The sequence below is a fragment of the Podarcis tiliguerta genome, assembly GCF_965153285.1.
Source record: "Podarcis tiliguerta genome assembly, chromosome: 17".
Classification (NCBI taxonomy): Eukaryota; Metazoa; Chordata; class Lepidosauria; order Squamata; family Lacertidae; genus Podarcis; species Podarcis tiliguerta.
This window is the reverse complement of record NC_139550.1, coordinates 26,849,459-26,870,832: the sequence shown is the minus strand read 5'-3', so window position 1 is coordinate 26,870,832 and position 21,374 is coordinate 26,849,459. Positions and strand designations below refer to the sequence as shown.

General features: G+C 47.1%; 1 protein-coding gene across 1 annotated transcript in view; it reads left to right on the top strand.

Moving 5' to 3' along the window:
* Positions 1 to 4,054: 4,054 nt before the first annotated feature.
* HACD4 (3-hydroxyacyl-CoA dehydratase 4) overlaps positions 4,055 to 21,374 on the top strand; it is a 28,216-nt gene continuing 10,896 nt past the window's right edge. Inside the window, exons 1-3 of the mRNA XM_083420750.1 lie at positions 4,055 to 4,443; positions 8,475 to 8,578; positions 11,088 to 11,215. Of these exons, the coding sequence (XP_083276876.1) occupies positions 8,482 to 8,578; positions 11,088 to 11,215 (225 nt within the window). The 5' untranslated portion in view covers positions 4,055 to 4,443; positions 8,475 to 8,481. The remainder of the gene's footprint in view (positions 4,444 to 8,474; positions 8,579 to 11,087; positions 11,216 to 21,374) is intronic.

Sequence of the window (21,374 nt, the reverse complement as noted above, 5' to 3'; positions counted from 1 at the left end):
GTCTCTTTCCCCCACCCCAGACAGACACGCCACCTTCTGCGGTCACTGAGCCTGTCCAGAATCCCCTGGTGTGCTTTGCAGCACTGGAGGGGGAATGCCCTCTGAGGGATCCCAAAAAAAACCTCTCCTTGCATTTCTTGTTTTTCAGTGGCCCTGTTTGGGCTACAGTCCGATTGGCACTCAGAAGGCTGTTCACCGAAGAATTGATGCTTTTGAATTATGGTGCTGGAGGAGACTCTTGAGAGTCCCATGGACTGCAAGAATATCAAACCTATCCATTCTGAAGGAAATCAGCCCTGAGGGCTCACTGGAAGGACAGATCGTGAAGCTGAGGCTCCAAGACTTTGGCCACCTCATGAGAAGAGAAGACTCCCTGGAAAAGACCCTGATGTTGGGAAAGATGGAGGGCACAAGGAGAAGGGGATGACAGAGGACGCGATGGTTGGACAGTGTTCTCGAAGCTACCAGCATGAGTTTGACCAAACTGCGGGAGGCAGTGGAAGACAGGAGTGCCTGGCGTGCTCTGGTCCATGGGGTCACGAAGAGTCAGACATGACTAAATGACTAAACAACAACAACCTGTTGGCACTCACCAAGAGAGTTCCTTCTTGAAGATAGGAGACCTGGAGACACCAGTGGGCATCCAGCTGTTGAGTTGAATGGAACCTAAGCGCTCACAACGTTCTTCCAACACAAAAACAGAGCACATCTTCTCGATTCTCCAGTCCAAGCAATCGTCAAGTGGACACAATAAGAGTTATTTACTGTCCTCGCCAATAGCCGACACAGGACAGCGGTATGCTTGCTGGTGGAAATGAGCTCAACTGGCACATAGAAATCAAATTATTTATGTAAACAATTGCTTAATTACAACTGTCTCTAAGCAGTTTACAAGGGAGACAATAAACAGCTAAAAATAGGATAAGACAGAGGATGAGATAGTTGGATAGAGTTCTCGAAGCCATGAGTTTGGCCAAACTGCGGGAGGCAGTGGAAGACAGAAGTGCCTGGCGTGCTCTGGTCCATGGGGTCACGAAGAGTCGGACACGACTAAACGACTAAACAACAACAACAACATGGTATTTACTAGGACGCGGGTGGCACTGTGGGTTAAATCACAGAGCCTAGGACTTGCCGATCAGAAGATCAGCGGTTCGAATCCCCATGACAGGGTGAGCCCCCATTACTCGGTCCCTGCTTCTGCCAACCTAGCATTTCGAAAACATGTCAAGTGCAAGTAGATAAATAGATACCACTCTGGCAGGAAGGTAAACGGCGTTTCTATGCGCTGCTCAGGTTTGCCAGAATTGGCTTAGTCATGCTGGCCACATGACCCGTAAGCTGTACACCAGCTCCCTCGGCCAATAAAGCGAGATGAGCGCCGCAACTCCAGAGTCGGCCACAACTGGACCTAATGGTCAGGGGCCCCTATATGGTATTTACTTGTTTTTATCCTGAGATCTTATGATGAAGGGCAATATATAAATCTAATGAAGAAGAAGAAGAAGAAGAAGAAGAAGAAGAAGAAGAAGAAGAAGAAGAAGAAAAAGAGGAGGAGGAGAAGGAGGAGGAGGAGGAGGAGGAGAAGGAGGAGGAGGAGGAGGAGGAGGAGGAGGAGGAGGAGGAGGAGGAGGAGGAGGAGAAGGAGGAGAAGGAGGAGGAGGAGGAGGAGGAGAAGGAGGAGGAGGAGGAGGAGGAGAAGGAGGAGGAGGAGGAGGAGGAGAAGGAGGAGGAGGAGGAGGAGGAGGAGGAGGAGGAGGAGGAGGAGGAGGAGGAGAAGGAGGAGGAGGAGGAGGAGAAGGAGGAGGAGGAGGAGGAGGAGGAGGAGAAGGAGGAGAAGGAGAAGGAGAAGGAGAAGGAGAAGGAGTACTATTGTTCTACAATAAGAGGTGCTGGAACTCACAATGGATCCCTCCCTCATTCTCTTAAAATGGCGATGGCGCCCACCTGAGATGTGCCAGAAATGAGTTCAGGTGAATCCCAGCTACAAAAAAGCAATAACAACAACAACAACAACAACAATAACTCATGTCTGCTTTGCCGTCTCATCATAGTAGTAAAAATACAAGAACATTAACCATTTGCTGCTTTTTCAGACTGTGTTGGGGAAGGCATTCGAGGGGATCGCATGGGGTATTAGGCTTGGAGGGCTACACCAAAGTCCTCCCAAGGAGCAGCCATACAACAGCTGAGACAAATATTACAAGCAGTTCATTTTCACTTGTAAAAGGGGTGACATGAGCCTGTACTCTGGTGCTGCATTAATATATGTCAGACCCTTCAAGAGTCCCTATTTTCCAGGGACAGCCCCAGATTTACAGATGCCATCCTGGTTTCTGATTTGATCCCGGAACAGGATATACCTGTTTTAATCAGAGAAATGTTGGTGGGTATGGAGTTATGTGACTTCCATCCTGAGCCAAGGAGATAAGTAACTACACAACATTTAGAAGACATCTGAAGGCAGCCCTGTATAGGGAAGTTTTTAAAATGTTTAATTATGTTGGTATATATGTTGGAAGCTGCCTAAAGTGGCTGGGGCAACCCAGTCAGATGGGTGGGGTATCATCATCATAGAATCATAGAATCATAGAGTTGGAAGAGACCACAAGGGCCATCGAGTCCAACCCCCTGCCAAGCAGGAAACACCATCAGAGCACTCCTGACATATGGTTGTCAAGCCTCTGCTTAAAGACCTCCAAAGAAGGAGACTCCACCACACTCCTTGGCAGCAAATTCCACTGTCGAACAGCTCTTACTGTCAGGAAGTTCTTCCTAATGTTTAGGTGGAATCTTCTTTCTTGTAGTTTGGATCCATTGCTCCGTGTCCGCTTCTCTGGAGCAGCAGAAAACAACCTTTCTCCCTCCTCTATGTGACATCCTTTTATATATTTGAACATGGCTATCATATCCCCCCTTAACCTCCTCTTCTCCAGGCTAAACATGCCCAGCTCCATTAGCCGTTCCTCATAAGGCATCGTTTCCAGGCCTTTGACCATTTTGGTTGCCCTCCTCTGGACACGTTCCAGTTTGTCAGTGTCCTTCTTGAACTGTGGTGCCCAGAACTGGACACAGTACTCCAGGTGAGGTCTGACCAGAGCAGAATACAGTGGCACTATAACTTCCCTTGATCTAGATGCTATACTCTTATTGATGCAGCCCAGAATTGCATTGGCTTTTTTAGCTGCTGCGTCACACTGTTGGCTCATGTCAAGTTTGTGGTCAACCAAGACTCCTAGATCCTTTTCACATGTACTGCTCTCAAGCCAGGTGTCACCCATCTTGTATTTGTGCCTCTCATTTTTTTTTGCCCAAGTGCAATACTTTACATTTCTCCCTGTTAAAATTCATCTTCTTTGTTTTGGCCCAGTTCTCTAATCTGTCAAGGTCGTTTTGAAGTGTGATCCTGTCCTCTGGGGTGTTAGCCACCCCTCCCAGTTTGGTGTCATCTGCAAATTTGATCAGGATGCCCTCATCATCATCATCATCATTATTATTAAATAAAAGGTAAAGGTACCCCTGCCCGTACGGGCCAGTCTTGACAGACTCTAGGGTTGTGCGCCCATCTCACTCAAAGAGGCCGGGGGGCCAGCGCTGTCCAAAGACACTTCCGGGTCACGTGGCCAGCGTGACATCGCTGCTCTGGCGAGCCAGAGCCGCACACGGAAACGCCGTTTACCTTCCCGCTAGTAAGCGGTCCCTATTTATCTACTTGCACCCGGGAGTGCTTTCGAACTGCTAGGTTGGCAGGCGCTGGGACCGAACAGCGGGAGCGCACCCCGCCGCGGGGATTCGAACCGCCGACCTTTCGATCGGCAAGCCCTAGGCACTGAGGCTTTAACCCACAGCGCCACCCGCGTCCCAGATTATTATTAAATAGGACTCCCTATTTTCATCGGAGAAATGTCGGAGGGCATGATATGTGTCTGAGGCATGCACGTTATTTTTAAAATTTGAAATAGCTTAAACGACAGGGACGTCACATATGCAAATTGTGAACTGGGCTCCAAGCGCAGTTTAAAACGAAACAAAAACCCCAAAGTATTTAAAAGGTGAGCAGAATGGAAAGGGAATGGCAAAGACCAGCCCTGACTTCTAAGCAGCCTATCTGTTGGGCAGATTTTCACACTTCCAGGGACGTATTTCCACGAAGGACTCTTGAATTCCATCATTATCAGCAACTTCCTGGCAACTCTGGAAAGCGCCTTTTGGAACAGGACAAACCTTTTTCGCTGCTGAACGTGGCTGCTGTTTCAGAAAGTATCGTGTGTGTGTGTGTGTGTGTTGCAATGCTGGCCTGACGTGGTGAAGGAGGGAAGGCAAAGAGGAGGGGAGATCTCTCTGGGCTCAGCCCAGCTGTTGCAGCTGTGAGGAAGAGGAACACACACAGCTCAGAAGATCTCAGCTCACTTGAGCAGCTGGAGCAGGGGCAACTGAACCAAGGTAAGGCCAGGATGGTAGAAGCAATGACATGCTGGGAGCCAGCTGTGGTCTAGGCAGGAATCTCCTCAGTGTCTCTTGCTGCCATGGGGAAGGCAGAGGCTGCCCAATGTACCAGACAGAGGGTTTCATTCCAATAAGCTCGCTTTGAACAGGAAGGGCAGTTCCTCTTTTCTGGTTTCGGTGGAGAGTTGCTTCATCTGCATTTTGGCACTGAGATCAAGGGAAAGGACTGAGGAACCTGATCTTAGGGGCTCAGGAGGACAGCAAGCGCTGCTTTCTGGTGTGGGTGTTGAGATCTCCTGTGGGGTGCAATGTATCCACCAATAAGCTCAGGCCAGAACATGTGGGCAAAGCCCCGTTTTATCCTTGCAACCACCATGGGAGGTGAGTTAGTCTGAAAGAGAGGACCCCAGAGGAGTCTCCACTTGGAACAGGCTCTCCCCACCAGGAGACAAAGTGAAGGAAGCTGCTTCAGAGGGCACCATAAAGTAGGGATGAGGCCATAGATAAAAGCATGAATTGATGTCTAAATGGGGCAGCAATACTTTTCAAAGTATTGGTCCTATGTAGGAGGGAATGAGGCAGCTTTGGGTAGCAACATGTCTCAGACCATTGCGAACTGTCTACTATCCCAGATTATGAAGAGCCTTGGTGTGGTATCTTACAATTGTCAGAAGTCCTTGTGCATCTTTCTTAAGCCAATGTACACTGTGGTCTAAACCACTGCGCCTCTTGGGCTTGCCGATCAGAAGGTCGGCAGTTCAAATCCCCATGACAGGGTGAGTTCCCATTGCTCTGTGTCATGGTCCGGTTCACGGGCGATTGAAGTCCTGGCAGGGGACATCAAGACCGGGGGCAAGATGGCGGGGTGGGAGCAGGAACGGGGGTCCAGAAGCCAGGAGTCAGGAAGCCAAGAGTTCAAGGGTCAGGAAGCAAGGAGTCACGAAGTCAGGGGTCTGAGGATCAAGAAGCAAGGAGTCACAAAGTCAAGGGTCCAATGATCAAGAAGCAGGGAGTCAAGAAGCCAAGGTCCGAGGATCAGGAAGCAAGAAGCCAAACGCAGCAAGGCAGGAAGAGTGTTGCTGTGGCAAAGAGCCAAAGGGAAATGCTGACCTTATATCCCTTCCCGGCTCTTGCCACCAGGTGCTGTGAGTTACCAATCGGCCTCACCTGTGCGGCCGCTCCTTGCCTCTTCAGAACAAACTTAGGAAGGCCCCAGTCCTGCGAAGTCCTACTGGTCACAGGGCCTGGCTCCTGCACGCACACCTGACACTCTGTCCCAGCTCCTGCCAACCTAGCAGTTTGAAAGCACGCCAGTGCAAGTAGATAAATAGGTACTGCTGTGGCAGGAAGGTAAACTGTGTTTCTGTGCGCTCTGGTTTCTGTGATGGTGTCCCATTGCACCAGAAGCGGTTTAGTCCTGCTGGTCACATGACCTGGAAAGCTGTCTGTGGACAAACTCTGGCTCCCTCGGCCTGAAAGCGAGATGAGCGCTGCAACTCCATAGTTGCCTTTGACTGGACTGAACCAGGGGTTCTTGACCTTTTACCTTTAATGTGCTGCAGAGAAACCATGAGGCCATTTTCTTTGCCACGAGAGATGTGTGAAAGTTCTTTGGCTGTACGTAGAACGGCTTCCACTATCGGAGGCAATCAACCTCCAAACTCCAGTTGCTGGGAAACACAAGTGCTGTTTCTTCTGGTCTTGGTTGAGCACTTCCCATGACCATCTGGTTAACCACTGTGAGAACAGGACACTGGGGCAGATGGGCCACTGACCCGACCCATCACTGACCATCTTATATTCTTACCAGAAAGTAAGTGAAGCCACTTGAAAATGCCATAACAAACTCCTGAAGATATTGTTGGTTTATTGACAGTAGTCATGTTGGGTGTTATATTGGAGGGGGTGAGTTGAATGATGTTTATATAGCTGTCAGACGAAGACTTGGAACTTTTCTTTCTTTCTTTCTTATTATTTTTATTAATTTTCCCAATTTTCCTAATTATTACAAATCCAACCAAGTTACTTTAACTTAATACAATTTCTTAAAATCAAGTTTCCTGCTCCTGTTGCAAACATATTGAAAGCAGTCGGGCTGGGTGTTATATTGGAGTGGATGAGTTTTCTTTCTTTCTTTCTTTCTTTCTTTCTTTCTTTCTTTCTTCCCCCTCTTTTCCTCTGGATCTATATTTTTATTTTACCTAGATAAACATCTTGGTTTGGATAAGAAAAGATAATCTTTGTATCTCTCTTTATAAAATCTAATACAATTTATTCAAAAGAAAGAAAGAAAATGCCATAGCAAATTCAACAAACAGGTCAACCTCAGTTAGTTTGCTTGGCATTGCCTTGTTTTGGCTTTGGGGAGATTTCTATTGATTTATTTGGTATTGTAATTTGGTATTGATTTATTTGATTTATTTATTTATTTGGTATTGATTTATTTGGTATTGTAGTTTTTCAGTTTCATTGATGCATATCAGTATAGATGTATCTCACATCATCATGTCATAGCATATTTTATCTCCATCTTTCTGTCATGTTTGTTTTGTTAAACCACTTATATACTGCCTTGGCATTAAATAGTATATAAATATTTGCAATGAATATAATAATAAAAAGTAGAAACCATGCCAAGCAAATCTCTTTGCTTAGAGAGGGGAAATAGAAAATGACTGTTTGACACTGTTTATAATGTTGCTCTGTCATGGAGCATAAAAAGAAAATAATGGCAAGAAGCCCTCTTAAAATGTTGTTTAATCTTGACTATATCTGGGGACAGACCTTTGAAGTTGGCAGCAAATCTTGCCCTCCCCCTTATTGCTTTGCCTCCACCTGGTGAAAACTGAAACGTTAAATGCAATTTTCATTGGCCTATACAGCGGTACCTCAGGTTACAGACGCTTCAGGTCACAGACTCCGCTAACCCAGAAATAGTACCTCGGGTTAAGAACTTTGCTTCAGGATGAGAACAGAAATTGTGCTCTGGCGGCGTGGCGGCAGCCGGAGACCCCATAAGCTAAAGTGGTGCTTCAGGTTAAGAACAGTTTCAGGTTAAGAACGGACCTCCAGAGCGAATTAAGTTCTTAACCCGAGGTACTACTGTAATGGCCTAATGGGCAGCTTTGTACAGTCATTTTTAGGTTTGTTTGTTTTGTGGGCTGCTCCCACCACCATGACGGGAAAAGGCCCACATATGAAGGGCAGTGATAACACCGCTGTTTTAGCCGGCTCAGTTCCACAGAGCGCACCAGTGGCAATAAATTGGCCTTTGGCGGCTTGCATTCATTGGTGGTATAAAAGGAAACGAAGTGGTAGAAAACAACCTTGGCCTCCTCTTGCGCTCACCTGCCTCCCTCTGTGATGAGGAGCAGGCAAGGGGATTACTCTGCATGCAAGGCTCTCTGGATCATGGCCACCAGGTGAAGTGCTAGTTGAAGAAAGCAGAGTGGGTCCCATCCATGCTCGATTCCCTTTTACAGAGATTGCTGCAAGGTTCTGATATGCGATCCCATCAATGCGATCCCTTTTCTATCTTCTTCCTAGGTGTATCTTGTCTAGCCAACAGAGAGCTCTAAATATGGTCTAGTAGCAAAATGCCCATTGCTCCTGTCATTCCAGGGACGCGGGTGGCGCTGTGGGTTAAAACACAGAGCCTAGGACTTGCCAATCAGAAGGTTGGCAGTTCGAATCCCCGGGACGGGGTGAGCTCCCATTGCTCGGTCCCTGCTCCTGCCCACCTAGCAGTTCGAAAACACGTCAAAGTGCAAGTAGATAAATAGGTACCACTCCGGCGGGAAGGTAAATGGCGTTTCCGTGTGCTGCTCTGATTCACCAGAAGCGGCTTAGTCATGCTGGCCACATGACCCGGAAGTTGTACGCCTGCTCCCTTGGCCAATAAAGCGAGATGAGCGCCACAACCCCAGAGTCAGTCACGACTTGACCTAATGGTCAGGGGTCCCTTTACCATTTTACCTGTCATTCCGGTTAGGCTTTGATATTTGAATTACCTGTTCTTGCTTTTACAGCTGCACAATGAACCCCTACATCTTCTGCTATTATTTAATCCAGTTCTGCGGACATTCCTGGATATTTATCAATATGATCATCAGGTTCCTGATTTTTGGGGAAGGTAAGTCTATGCTGTTTTGCCATTTGATCGATCAAATAGCAGCCTCTCCATGGAAATGGGGTCTGACTGAGAGAGTAGCCAGCAGCAACACACATGGGCCAAAAATGGGATTTCTTCTGCACAAGCGTAAGGTGAACTGTAACCACAGTGAAGGACTAGTGCTAGAGGGCTGGGTTTTAATCCACTAATGGCTTGAGAAAAACCGAGGCCTGTCAGCTTTCAGTTCCCTTCTGTGAAATGTGGAAATTAATGATCCAAAGACATTGTGCAGTATGCTATAGGAAGAAGCAGTCTTCAACTGCATTGAAAAAGATAAAAGTTTAGATATTTCATAGAATCATAAAACTGTAAAGTGACCACGAGGGTCATCTAGTCCAACTCCCTGCAATGCTGGAATCTTTTGTTCAACGTGGGGCTTGAACCCACAACCTACAACCCTGAGATTTAGGGTCTAATGCTCTACCGACTGAGCTATCCCCAATGATGTTATATGAAGATGCTTGACTCTCCTCTGTAGGAGCATGGAGTAAAAAGGTAAAGGGACGCCTGACCAATAAGTCCAGTCGTGGACGACTCTGGGGTTGTGGCGCTCATCTCGCTTTACTGGCCGAGGGAGCCGGTGTTTGTCTGCAGACAGTTTTTCTTGGTCATGTGGCCAGCATGACTAAGCTGCTTCTGGCGAACCAGAGCAGCACACGGAAACGCCATTTACCTTCCCACTGGAGCGGTACCTATTTATCTACTTGCACTTTGACGTGCTTTCGAACTGCTAGGTTGGCAGGAGCAGGGACCGAGCAACGGGAGCTCACCCCATCGTGGGGATTTGAACCGTCGACCTTCTGATTGGCAAGTCCTAGGCTCTGTGGTTTAGACTACAGCACCACTAGGGTACCCTGTAGGGGCATGGAGTAGGAGAAGATAATTAGTAGTGTCTTTGAAGACGGGCTGTATTCTTCTCTCTCTTTTATTTTCTTCTTTCTTTTTTATTATTTTCGGTTTAGATTAGTTTGTTCTTTATTGTATTGGAGAAAGCCTTAACAAAACTTTATAAGAAAAAGAGGGGAAATCAACCTCATTACTTGGACCACATGTGATCTCACACGTATCTACACATGTTTCGGCAAAACATGCTGTCTTCATAGTGGTGACCTGATGTTTACCAAACCAGAAAGACATCAGGAGAGAGAAAGAGTTTGCAAATCCAAAGGGAACATTTATTTGAGTCTAGTCTTTGGTGTAGAATTGTCTGGAGATTTAGTCAAAACACATAAGGCAATGCTGATTCTAAATTGCCTCTGTGCTAATTTTCTGCACCTTTTGCAAAATAAAATGTCCAAATGCTGTTCCATGGAAACAAGGGTCACTGCCTAAATAATAATAATAATAATAATAATAATAATAATAATAATAATAATAATTTATTTATTCCCCGCCCATCTGGCTGAGTTTCCCCAGCCACTCTGGGCGGCTTCCAATCAAGTGTTAAAAACAATACAGCATTAAATATTAGAAACTTCCCTAAACAGGGCTGCCTTCAGATGTCTTTTAAAAAGAAGATAGCTGCTTATTTCCTTCACATCTGAAGGGAGGACATTCCACAGGGCGGGCGCCACTACCGAGAAGGCCCTCTGCCTGGTTCCCTGTAACCTCACTTCTTGCAATGAGGGAACCGCCAGAAGGCCCTCGGAGCTGGATCTCAGTGTCCGGGCTGAGCCCATTTCCCTTCCGAAAGTTTGCAAAAGATCTTGCTCAATGTTCTTTGTTATAAATAGTAACTGTGCCATTCAGTTTTGGTTGGAGCATGTTCAGAATGCACACACGCAAGATTTTATCTGTATGCTGCCTTTCCATTGCCAAAATCATGCTCAAGGAAGCTTACATCATGAAAAAAAATGCATAAGCACAAACATAACAAAAGTAATCATGACAATAAATAAAACATGGAAATGTACACAACCACATTGTCCACATAAATCACAATAAGATCCAAAATAAAGATATAAAAATGAATATCAATGACAGAAACAACAACACTCTCCCAGCCCAAGAGTCTGTTCAGCAGCCTCAGCTTTTGTAGCTGGAGTCAGTCAGCTCCTACCGTCCAGGTGGGAAAAGATCTGCAAGTCAGGGAACAGGTCCTCCAGGCAGTGGCATAGCGTGGGGGGTGCAGGGGGGGCCGGCTGCACCAGGCGCAACATCTGGGGGGGCGCGCGCTCGCACTCGCAGCTCTCTGCCCCTGCTAAAATCCACGGGTTAGGGGGCGCAAATTACTTGCCTTGCCCTGGGTGCTGACAACCCATGCTACGCCACTGCCTCCAGGACTCACAGTCAAGATGGCAGTGTCTTCTGGCAAAATGTACCATAGCACTGAATACAGTTAGTGCCAGGAAACAGTGGCGGTTTTAATTCCCTGATCTCTTAATGATGAGTGGGAGTGGGAGAGCTCAATATGAAGAGGCTGCAATAGAATGATAATCCAATGTTTTCTCTTGCTTTCTGTGGGATGAAGATTCGGTTGCAGATACTTTCTATTCCATTGGGCTTGTGATGCGCATCTGCCAATCTTCGTCTATCCTGGAACTTCTGCATATCCGGCTCAGCATTTCGGAAGACCGTTTTCTCCCGAGGCTTTTGCAGGTACCGCATAATTAATAATCGCATGGAAGGAGACAAGGGTCAACACTTGGATCGCCATTAGTTTAGGGGGTTTAAATCCCACAAGAAATTCCATTCTCAAATTGGAACATTTGCTACCCTTGTGAAGTAAGGGAGGCATGTGGTCTATGTGTATGAAAGAGAGAAAGGGAAAGAGGGAAGAAGTGCAGGTGTGTGGGAGAGAGAGAGAGAGAGAAAGAGAGAGAGAGGGGGGGGAGAGAGAGAGAGAAGTTTGAATGTGCTCCTTGTGTTTACCTTCAAATTCTACAGTTGTCAAAAAAATCAAAAGGCAACAAGCAAAACAGTAAAGGTTGTGTTTTCTTGTGCCATATTTGTCATAATTTCTTTAGTTTAAATGAGTGGGGTCAAGAGGGAGGCCTGTGGTTTGAGGAGGAAAAGGGACAGTTGATATCCTGTGCCCAAGGGTCCCCAGAAACATGGAGCCAGTCCTGGTCAAGGTGGCCAAATTCATAGATTTGGTTATTACCTGTGTATCCCACCTTTCCTCTTAGGAGCAGAAGGTGAGGTACATGGTCCTCCTTCTGTTTTATCTTCACGGCAACCTGTGATGTGGGCATCACAGAGAGGGTTATATTCAAACCTGGTGGAAGCAGAGCTCCACACATGCAACAGGATTTCCCTTTCCATTCTTTGCATGCCCCCAAAATCTGCTCTGCAGGTGAGCAGAGAGGGTACTTCCACAGCACAAGCCGAAGTCTGTTGCAGGAATGGAACAGCAACTCTAGATACAATCCAGAACTGGGGACTGACCTAAGGTCACCCGTGGTCCTAAATCTTGGCTGAGTAGAGATTTGAACCCGGGTTTCCCACTCTACCAAATCATTCAGTAGGGCAACTATTTGAACACCGGTTAGCAGAAAAAGAAGCCTAGACATATTTTGAAAAGAACGACAAACTAGACAAATATCATGCACACTCTCGGCATATACCAGTGTGCTACTCCTGCGTAAGCCACTTGGCCACTGCAAATCCACCTTTCGAAATACTGGCTAGAGACCAGCAAGCCAAATCATTCAATGGAATAAGAATTCGTGGGGTAAAGTTCATGTTTGTTAGAACACTCAGGATGGGCGATAGGATCAACATTCCACAAGACTGAACGAGTTCTGACCTTTCAGAAGAATTTTAGGAATATACCCTTCCTCTTCAGGGAAAGAGAAATTAGAAAAGCTTATGTTTCCAGTTAACATCCCCCCTGCTGCTCAGTCACGACTGGAAAAGCAGATAACTGGTTGGGTGCAATCCAGCAAACAACAGCAGCAACAAAAACAGCAGCAAGTTGCCCTGAATTCAGTGGAGCTTAGTCCCAAGACAGCAAATGAGATCTTAGGTCTTCTTACTTGGCAGTGACTCCAGCCACTGCACTGTGTAGGACTTCTTGTATAGGATATAAGTATAATAATAATAATTTATTATTTGTACCCCGCCCATCTGGCTGGGTCTTCCCAGCCACTCTGGGCGGCTTCCAACAAAGATTAAAAATACATTAAAATGTCACACATTAAAAACTTCCCTAAACAGGGCTGCCTTCAGATGTCTTCTAAAAGTAAGATAGTTGTTAATTTCTTTGACATCTGCTGGGAGGGTGTTCCACAGGACAGGCGCCACCACCGAGAAGGCCCTCTGTCTGGTTCCCTGTAACCTCACTTCTTGCAGGGAAGGAACTGCCAGAAGGCCATCAGCACTGGACTGGTCCAGGTAGAACGATGGGGTGGAGACGCTCCTTCAGATATACTGGATCGAGGCTGTTTAGGGCTTTCAAGGTCAGCACCAACACTTTGAATTGTGCTCAGAAACGTACTGGGAGCCAATGTAGGTCTTTTAGGACCGGTGTTATGTGGTCTCGGCGGCCGCTCCCAGTCACCAGTCTGGCTGCCGCACTCTGGATTAGTTGTAGTTTCTGGGTCACCTTCAAAGGTAGCTCCACATAGAGTGCATAGCACCATAAAGCACATCACTATCCATTTCTGTACCTTTGGTTTCAGCAGGATTTAGGGTTATAGTAACCTATGGAGAGCCTGTGCAATGTCAACGCCATTAGAGCTAAACTGGGAGCCTTCAGAAATCCCATAATCTTCGACCACTTGCCAGGCTGACTGGAGCTGATGGGAATTGGAGCCCAACAATATCTGGAGGTCCACGAACCCTGTGTTGGAGATATAGAACGGAGCGTTTTAAAGAAGCACAGAACTGCACAGTTGGAAGGGATTCCCAAGGGCAATCTAGTCCAACCCCCTTCAAATGCAGGAGTCTCGTCTCATCATCTTCATGGTGAGGAGGCTGTCCCTCGTGGAGGTTGTTTGCAGTGGTGCCCTCTGTAATGCATAGCAGGGAACAACCAGTGGCTTCCTTAACTACATTTTAAGGAACATCTGTATTTTAATAAGCATTGACAATATTAACAATGACTGACCGTGTGCAACCAGAACTTCACAACTGGGGCACTGGATCCACTGAAAATAATGGATCATAGAAGTGCTTAGTGGAGTTATGGACTGTCCTCCACTCCAAGCTGCCCTGGGCCAACCCAGGAAACTCAGGAACCAGCCCTGGATCCAGCCCTGAGCAGGAGAGTTCAGTTCTGCTATGTGTGCGGGTGGCACTGTGATCTAAACCACCGAGCCTCTTGGGCACAGAAGGTCAGCGGTTCGAATCCCCATGATGGGGTGAGCTCCCGTTGCTCTGTCCCAGCTCCTGCGAACCTGGCAGTTCAAAACCACACCAGAACAAGTAGATAAATAGGTATCACTGCAGCGGGAAGGTACCAAACGGCGTTTCTGTGCGCTCTGGCTTCCATCATGGTGTTCTGTTGCACCAGAAGCGGCCACATGACCCGGAAAGTCACGCTGGCCACATGACCCGGAAAGCTGTCATTTCTTGCAGGAAACATGCCAGCAAAGCATAGCCCTGCAGCCTTCCTACCCAATGCACCCACCCCTGACAACCTGCATTCACACCAGGTCTATCTTGATCCAATCTGCCCAAGCCTGGATCCCCCTCAAAGTGGTCCGATTCAGTTCAGGATACAGCAAAATCTGGTGCAGCTTCTCCACCCAGTGCCTTCCTTTAGATTAGCCTTTCTCAACCTGTGGGTCCTCAGATGTTGTTGAACAACAACTCCCATCACCCCTAGCTAGCAAGGCCAGAGCTCAGGGATGATGGGAGTTGTAGTCCAACAACATCTGGGGACCCACAGGTTGAGAACCTCTGGATGATGATGATGATGATGATGGGAGGGTAAAGAAAGAAAGGAGTGGATCACAAAATCTCTTTCCCCCTGCAATAAGAGCAAGTCTGCTTTTGCTGAACCTGGAGGAGAAAATACTGTTCTTAAAGATAATATGAGGTCATGAAGGCCGCATGAGTTTTTCAGCATTCCTAGGAAGGAACACATTGAGTCATCTATTGCAGCAGGCTGTTCTTACAGTTACCAACCAGATGGTTCCTGCATTGCAGAGCATTGGGCTAGATGATCCTCATGGCCCCTTTAGGATGTGGGTGGTGCTGTGGTCTAAACCACTGAGCCTCTTGGGCTTGCTGATCAAAAGGTCAGCAGTTCGAATCCCCACAACAGGGTGAGCTCCCGTTGCTCTGTTCCAGCTCCTGCCAACCTAGCAGTTCGAAAGCACACCAGTGCAAGTAGATAAATAGGTACCGCTGCAGCAGGAAAGAAAACAGTGTTTCCATGCGCTCTGGTTTCCGTCATGGTGTCCCATTGCACCAGAAGCGGTTTAGTCCTGCTGGCCACATGACCTGGAAAGCAGTCTGTGGACAAACACCGGCTCCCTTGGCCTGAAAGCAAGATGAGTGCCGCAACCCTATAGTCGCCTTTGACTGGACTTAACCGTCCAGGGCTCCTTTACCTATTACCATGGTCCCTTCCAACTCTATGATTCTTTGAAATTCACAAGCAGCAGCATCCTCACCACTTGTAATTTCTAGGAAATGGCATGCAGACGCACATTCCCTTCAACAGTGAAGGTGGAACGCAACCATCACGGCTAGCTGTCACTGATAGCCAGATTCTCCCCAAATTTGTTTAATCCTCTTTTAAAGCCACCCAAGAACTATTTGGACTATCTGCCTCAGGCACCAAAATTTATTGGGCTGGCCTTGATTTTCCATGATCTGATTCCGGAAAGGCCCCTTCTCTCCCTACAAGAAAGGCTGTGTGTCATACATTTACTGCTTTGTTTATATCTTACCCCCTTTTTAAAAAATGTCATTTGTGGATTAGACTGTGTCTGGGTTTCATTTTTCATCTTTGGGGAGCAAGGGAAAGAATTCTTTGCCGTCTGGAGCAGAACATGGCGCAAACATCTGTGATCTCCTAGAGAAGCTGTGATTTGGCAATGCACTTTTTTTTGGTCTTCTATGGATTTAACTTGTGTTATTTCACAGAAACTGAGCTGCTGTCAAGTTAGAGGGAGCGGGGAGAGGAGGAGGAAATTCCACAGAGCACGAATGAAAAATAAAACCTCCTTGTTTACATTTTGTAAAATGACTGCACAGGCTTTCAATTTCTGCTTTCGGAAGCGAGGGCACGGGCTTTCGGACTTAAATTTATTTTTGACTCAAGAGTAAAGTGGAGGAAAACTTTAGAGACCACATCCTTTCATTACTTAAGCAAAAATCTCTTTGTTCTAGGCTATGTGGACATTTGCATCCTAAAATGCAGCGAGGTTCTTTTCCTCTGCTGTGTTTTAAGTTGCATTTACAGGTTTCTGTACACACCAAACAAATGGCAGGAATGCCTTTTTGTTTTCTGTACTCCTGCAACCCTCCACCCCAAAAAGCTCCTATTCATGAAGCTGTCATCCATGGATGTGCAATGGCTGTCTCAGCTTTATACACCTCCGCTTAACTGCGGAGTCAACATGGCGTAAGTTTTCCTTTTGGATTGAAACTACAGGATAGCTCTGCATTATGGGTAAAGCCATGTGTACACAGATGCCAGTAATGGACGCGGGTGGCGCTGTGCACAGAGCCTAGGACTTGCCGATCAGAAGGTCTGCGGTTCGAATCCCTGCAATGGAGTGAGCTCCCGTTGCTCAGTCCCTGCTCCTGCCAACCTAGCAGTTCGAAAACATGTCAAAGTGCAAGTAGATAAATAGGTACCGCTCTGGCGGGAAGGTAAAATGTGTTTCCGTGCACTACTCTGGTTCGCCAGAAGCGGCTTAGTCATGCTGGCCACATGACCCGGAAGCTGTAAGCCGGCTCCCTCGGCTAATAAAGCGAGATGAGCGCCTCAACCCCAGAGTCAGCCACGACTGGACCTAATGGTCAGGGGTCCCTTTACCTTTACCTTTACACATATGCCAAACACGCTGGTGGAGTGTGCTGGAGCAAGAGTAAATGGAAATGTGTACACAGCCCTATTGGTTGAGGGTTTTGCTCTCAGGACTCATCTTGTGCCAGAGTTGTTCCGCCTGGCCTTTGGCTTGGAATCTACTTGATCTCCTTCCCCTCTTTCCATTCTCCTTCTGTGATGGAACTCTTATTTGGGGACTTCCCTGGCTTTTTCTGGCCCATGTAGGACCAGTCTGGATAGTTGGCCTTAGTGAAGATTTGACGTTTTCATGCCCAAAAAGTTTTTGATTTGAGTTTCTACTGAAATGAGGCTGCATCTTAATGTTGTATTTTAATCTTGCTTTTAAGTTGTATTTTAATCAATTGTTTTTATATCTGGTGTCAGCAGCAACACTTTGGATTGTGCTTGGAAACATACTGGGAGCCAATGAAGGTCTTTCGGGGTGTTATAGGGTCTTGGTAGCTATATAGCTCAGCCCAGCACACATCACTGTCAAGTTGCAATTAAGCCTTAGTTCATTTTCTCCTCATGAGGAACGTTAAGCTGAGACTATGCGGTTTGTTGAGGAGACTCCTCCAGGGTCATATCTCAGGGGAAATGCGGGTTCTCCCAATGCATGTTTCAAGCCTACTTTCTTCAGCTGCAACCACACTCTCTGTCCCCACCCGCTTTCAGGCAGCTGTTAATGTGTTGCAAGTTTACAGAAAGTCCTGCAAGCTAAAAAGCTGATCAGTTTTCCGTGACCAGAACCTTTTATCTTCAGGAAGTGGTCTGCATTTCTTTCCATCTAGCAAAGTCATTTGACAAAGGAAATCCTGCCTTCCAGCAAAAAAAGGATAAACTGACACATCCATTTATTTTTTCATTTTAGTATATCTAATAGTTTTGTGGTTACGGCCAGTGTGGTTTACTAAAATTACAGCTGAATATTAGAGGATCTGAAATAGCAAATGTGCTGCAAGATACACAACTTCCTTTTTGGTATGAGGGAGGGGGGAAAATAGCAAGCCCCCCCCCAAGCTGATGGGACCTTTCTGCTCAGGGCTAATATAGGAGCTTCAGAATGATGCTGGGATGTTTTCCCTGGAACATTTTCCCTGGAACAAGAAAGATCTATAACCCTCCTTTCACATGCTTTGGCCCTGATTCTGAACACCCCCCCCCCCCAAATTGTACCTGCAATTTATAAAATGAAATGCATCCATTTCATTCACCAAATTAACATCGTATGTAAAGGTAAAGGGACCCCGGACCAATATTAGGTCCAGTCGACTCTGGGGTTGCGGCGCTCATCTCGCTTTATTGGCCAAGGGAGCCGGCATACAGCTTCCGGATCATGTGGCCAGCATGACTAAGCTGCTTCCGGCGAACCAGAGCAGTGCACGGAAATGCCGTTTACCTTCCCGCTGGAGCTACTTGCACTGGTGTGCTTTCGAACTGCTAGGTTGACAGGAGCAGGGACCGAGCAACGGGAGCTCACCCCGTCGTGGGGATTCGAACCGCCGACCTTCTGATCGGCAAGTCCTAGGCTCTGTGGTTTAACCCACAGCGCCACCCACCTCCCTACATCATATGTAGCTACATCATACGCAGCTAGGCCCTAATTCAGTTGGCTGAGAGTCTTGGGTGGAAGAAAGCAACATTGGCAAGAGCCAGGTTACTGGATGGTTTGTGTGTGTGTTACCTGGTGTTTTTGCGGCACATGTTAGCAGGGCAGACACAGCAATTGGTTTGGTGCTTGAGAGGGAAATGTCAGGGAGATCGGGTGCGTTGCAAGTGTTGAGGGTGCATGAGAAGTGTGAGCGCAGAGAGGAACGGGTGACATTGGATGAGTAATGGGCAGCGCAGGGTTGGTCTTTACATAGTGCAAATGATTTGAACGGGAAAATTGGGAACAGATCGGGAGTAGAGGGCAGGCCGAATGAGTTGTGATGTACACAAGTTGTCTAGTAAGTGTTGCATGTTGTGAATCTGGAAATGATGCCTTATGAGGAACGGCTAAGGGAGCTGGGCATGTTTAGCCTGGAGAAGAGGAGGTTAAGGGGTGATATGATAGTCATGTTCAAATATATAAAAGGATGTCACGTAGAGGAGGGAGAAAGGTTGTTTTCTGCTGCTCCAGAGAAGCGGACACGGAGCAATGGATCCAAACTACAAGAAAGAAGATTCCACCTAAACATTAGGAAGAACTTCCTGACAGTAAGAGCTGTTCGACAGTGGAATTTGCTGCCAAGGAGTGTGGTGGAGTCTCCTTCTTTGGAGGTCTTTAAGCAGAGGCTTGACAACCATATGTCAGGAGTGCTCTGATGGTGTTTCCTGCTTGGCAGGGGGTTGGACTCGATGGCCCTTGTGGTCTCTTCCAACTCTATGATTCTATTCTATGATTCTATGAATCAGGATGTGCCTTGGCAAGAGGAAGCAGATGGTGCTTTTACTCAGGGGGTGGCGGGTAGAAGTCATTGCAGATGGCAGGGGGTGGGGTCCAGATGGCAGCAGATGACAACCTCTCTCCAGTCCTCCCACCTTGCAAGTACCGGGTGGCCAGGCTAACGAATCATTTCCCTGGACATTTTTGAAGCATGCTGCTATGTTTATTTTTTTATTTTTTTGGGGGGGGCGGGTATTGTTTCATCAACTTATATGCAGAATTCATCATGCGAAAGGCTGGACTGGATGAATCCCAAACCGGAATTAAGATTGCTGGAAGAAATATCAACAACCTCAGATATGCAGATGACACAACCTTGATGGCAGAAAGTGAGGAGGAATTAAAGAACCTTTTAATAAGGGTGGAAGAGGAGAGCGCAAAATATGGTCTGAAGCTCAACATCAAAAAAAAACGAATATCATGGCCACTGGGCCCATCACCTCCTGGCAAATAGAAGGGGAAGAAATGGAGGCAGTGAGAGATTTTACACTCTTGGGCTCCATGATCACTGCAGATGGTGACAGCAGTCACGAAATTAAAAGACGCCTGCTCCTTGGGAGAAAGGAGATGGCAAACCTAGACAACATCTTAAAAAGCAGAGACATCACCTTGCCAACAAAGGCCCGTATAGTAAAAGCCATGGTTTTCCCAGTAGTGATATATGGAAGTGAGAGCTGGACCATCAAGAAGGCTGATCGCCAAAGAATTGATGCTTTTGAACTGTGGTGCTGGAGGAGACTCTTGAGAGTCCCATGGGCTGCAAGAAGATAAAACGTATCCATTCTGAAGGAAATCAGCCCTGAGTGCTCACTGGAAGGACAGATCGTGAAGCTGAGGCTCCAATACTTTGGCCACCTCATGAGAAGAGAAGACTCTCTGGAAAAGACCCTGATGTTGGGAAAGATTGAGGGCACAAGAAGAAGGGGACAACAGAGGACAAGATGGTTAGACAGCGTTCTCGAAGCTACAAACATGAGTCTGAGCAAACTGCGGGAGGCAGTGGAAGATAGGAGTGCCTGGTGTGCTCTGGTCCATCGGGTCACGAAGAGTCGGACATGACTAAACGACTAAACAACAACAACAATTGTTTCATCTGGCAGCACATTCTTTTAGCTCCATCGTATAGATTTATATGTTGCCGGCAGGGGGAAGGTATTCTGGCTATTTCTTCTACCCTACTTAAGGACTGTTTTGATAATAAGCGGTATATAAGGATGTAAAATAAAATTAATTCCAACGGTATTGCGAGAGTCTGCTGAGCATACAAATCCAGTGACTAAGGGCAACAGTTGTTGTTGTTGATGATGATGATTGAATTTATATACCACCCTATACATGGGGGTCTCAAGGCGGTTCACAGAATAAAATCAAGATATAAAACCACAAGATACCTAATAATAATAAAAACAACAACCCAATAGGCACCCCCCCCATTTTTTTTTAAAAAAGGGCATAGGATGTCAATCAAATCAACCAAAGGCCTGGTTAAAAAGGAACATTTTTGCCTGGTGCCTAAAGGTGTGTAATGAAGGCGCCAGGCAAACTTCCTTGGGGAGAGCATTCCACAGACGGGGAGCCACTGCAGAGAAGGCCCCGTTCTCGAGTTGCCACCTTCCAGACCTCACATGGAAAAGGCACACAAAGAAGGACCTCAGAAGATGATCTCAGGGTCCGGGTAGGTTGGTATGTGTAATGGTTCTAGGGGTTGCTCGTGCGTAAATCGGCGCCACACCTGGGTGGGTTGCCTGAGTGAACCCTTTCTGTCTGGACAGCCACTCACCCGTGGCTGTCTCAATCGCTGGCAGAATCCATCAGTGGGCGTTTCTTGAACTTCTTCCAGCATAAAAGTTCTTTGACGCCTAGTCTTCGCCTACTCTCCCTGCGTGGAAGCCTTTTGCGCAGGGAGGGTGTGGGCATCGGAGGACCCGTGCTCTCCCCGCTGGTCCCCGGCGAAGAGTCTTGGAGCCACCTTGCCGATTCCCCCATCTGCCCCCCTTCTCCACTAGTGCTACGCTGATTTCCTTCCCCAGAAGATGTGCTGCTTCTCTCCCTCCCGGGACGCTCTCCGGAATCCCTCTGGAGCCCTCCCTCTCCCTCTGGCTCCGATGGCAGTTCCCTGACAATATGGAAAGAGGTGGTTACAAAGAGAGGCTTTTTGCATAAAATACTTGGTGGCAAATAAGGTAGGAGAGGCAGGACCACAGAACGCAGCCGTAAAACACAGAATGTGTGACTGTCTCTGTGTGGGCATCTGTACGAAATGCTTCTATCGCCTTGATTCTTTCTGCAACGCGGCTGCTGCCATGCGAGCTGTTTTCCTCCTCCATTTAAAACAGGCTGCTTCTAGATGACCTGTTTATTGAGCATTCAACCTGATTTTT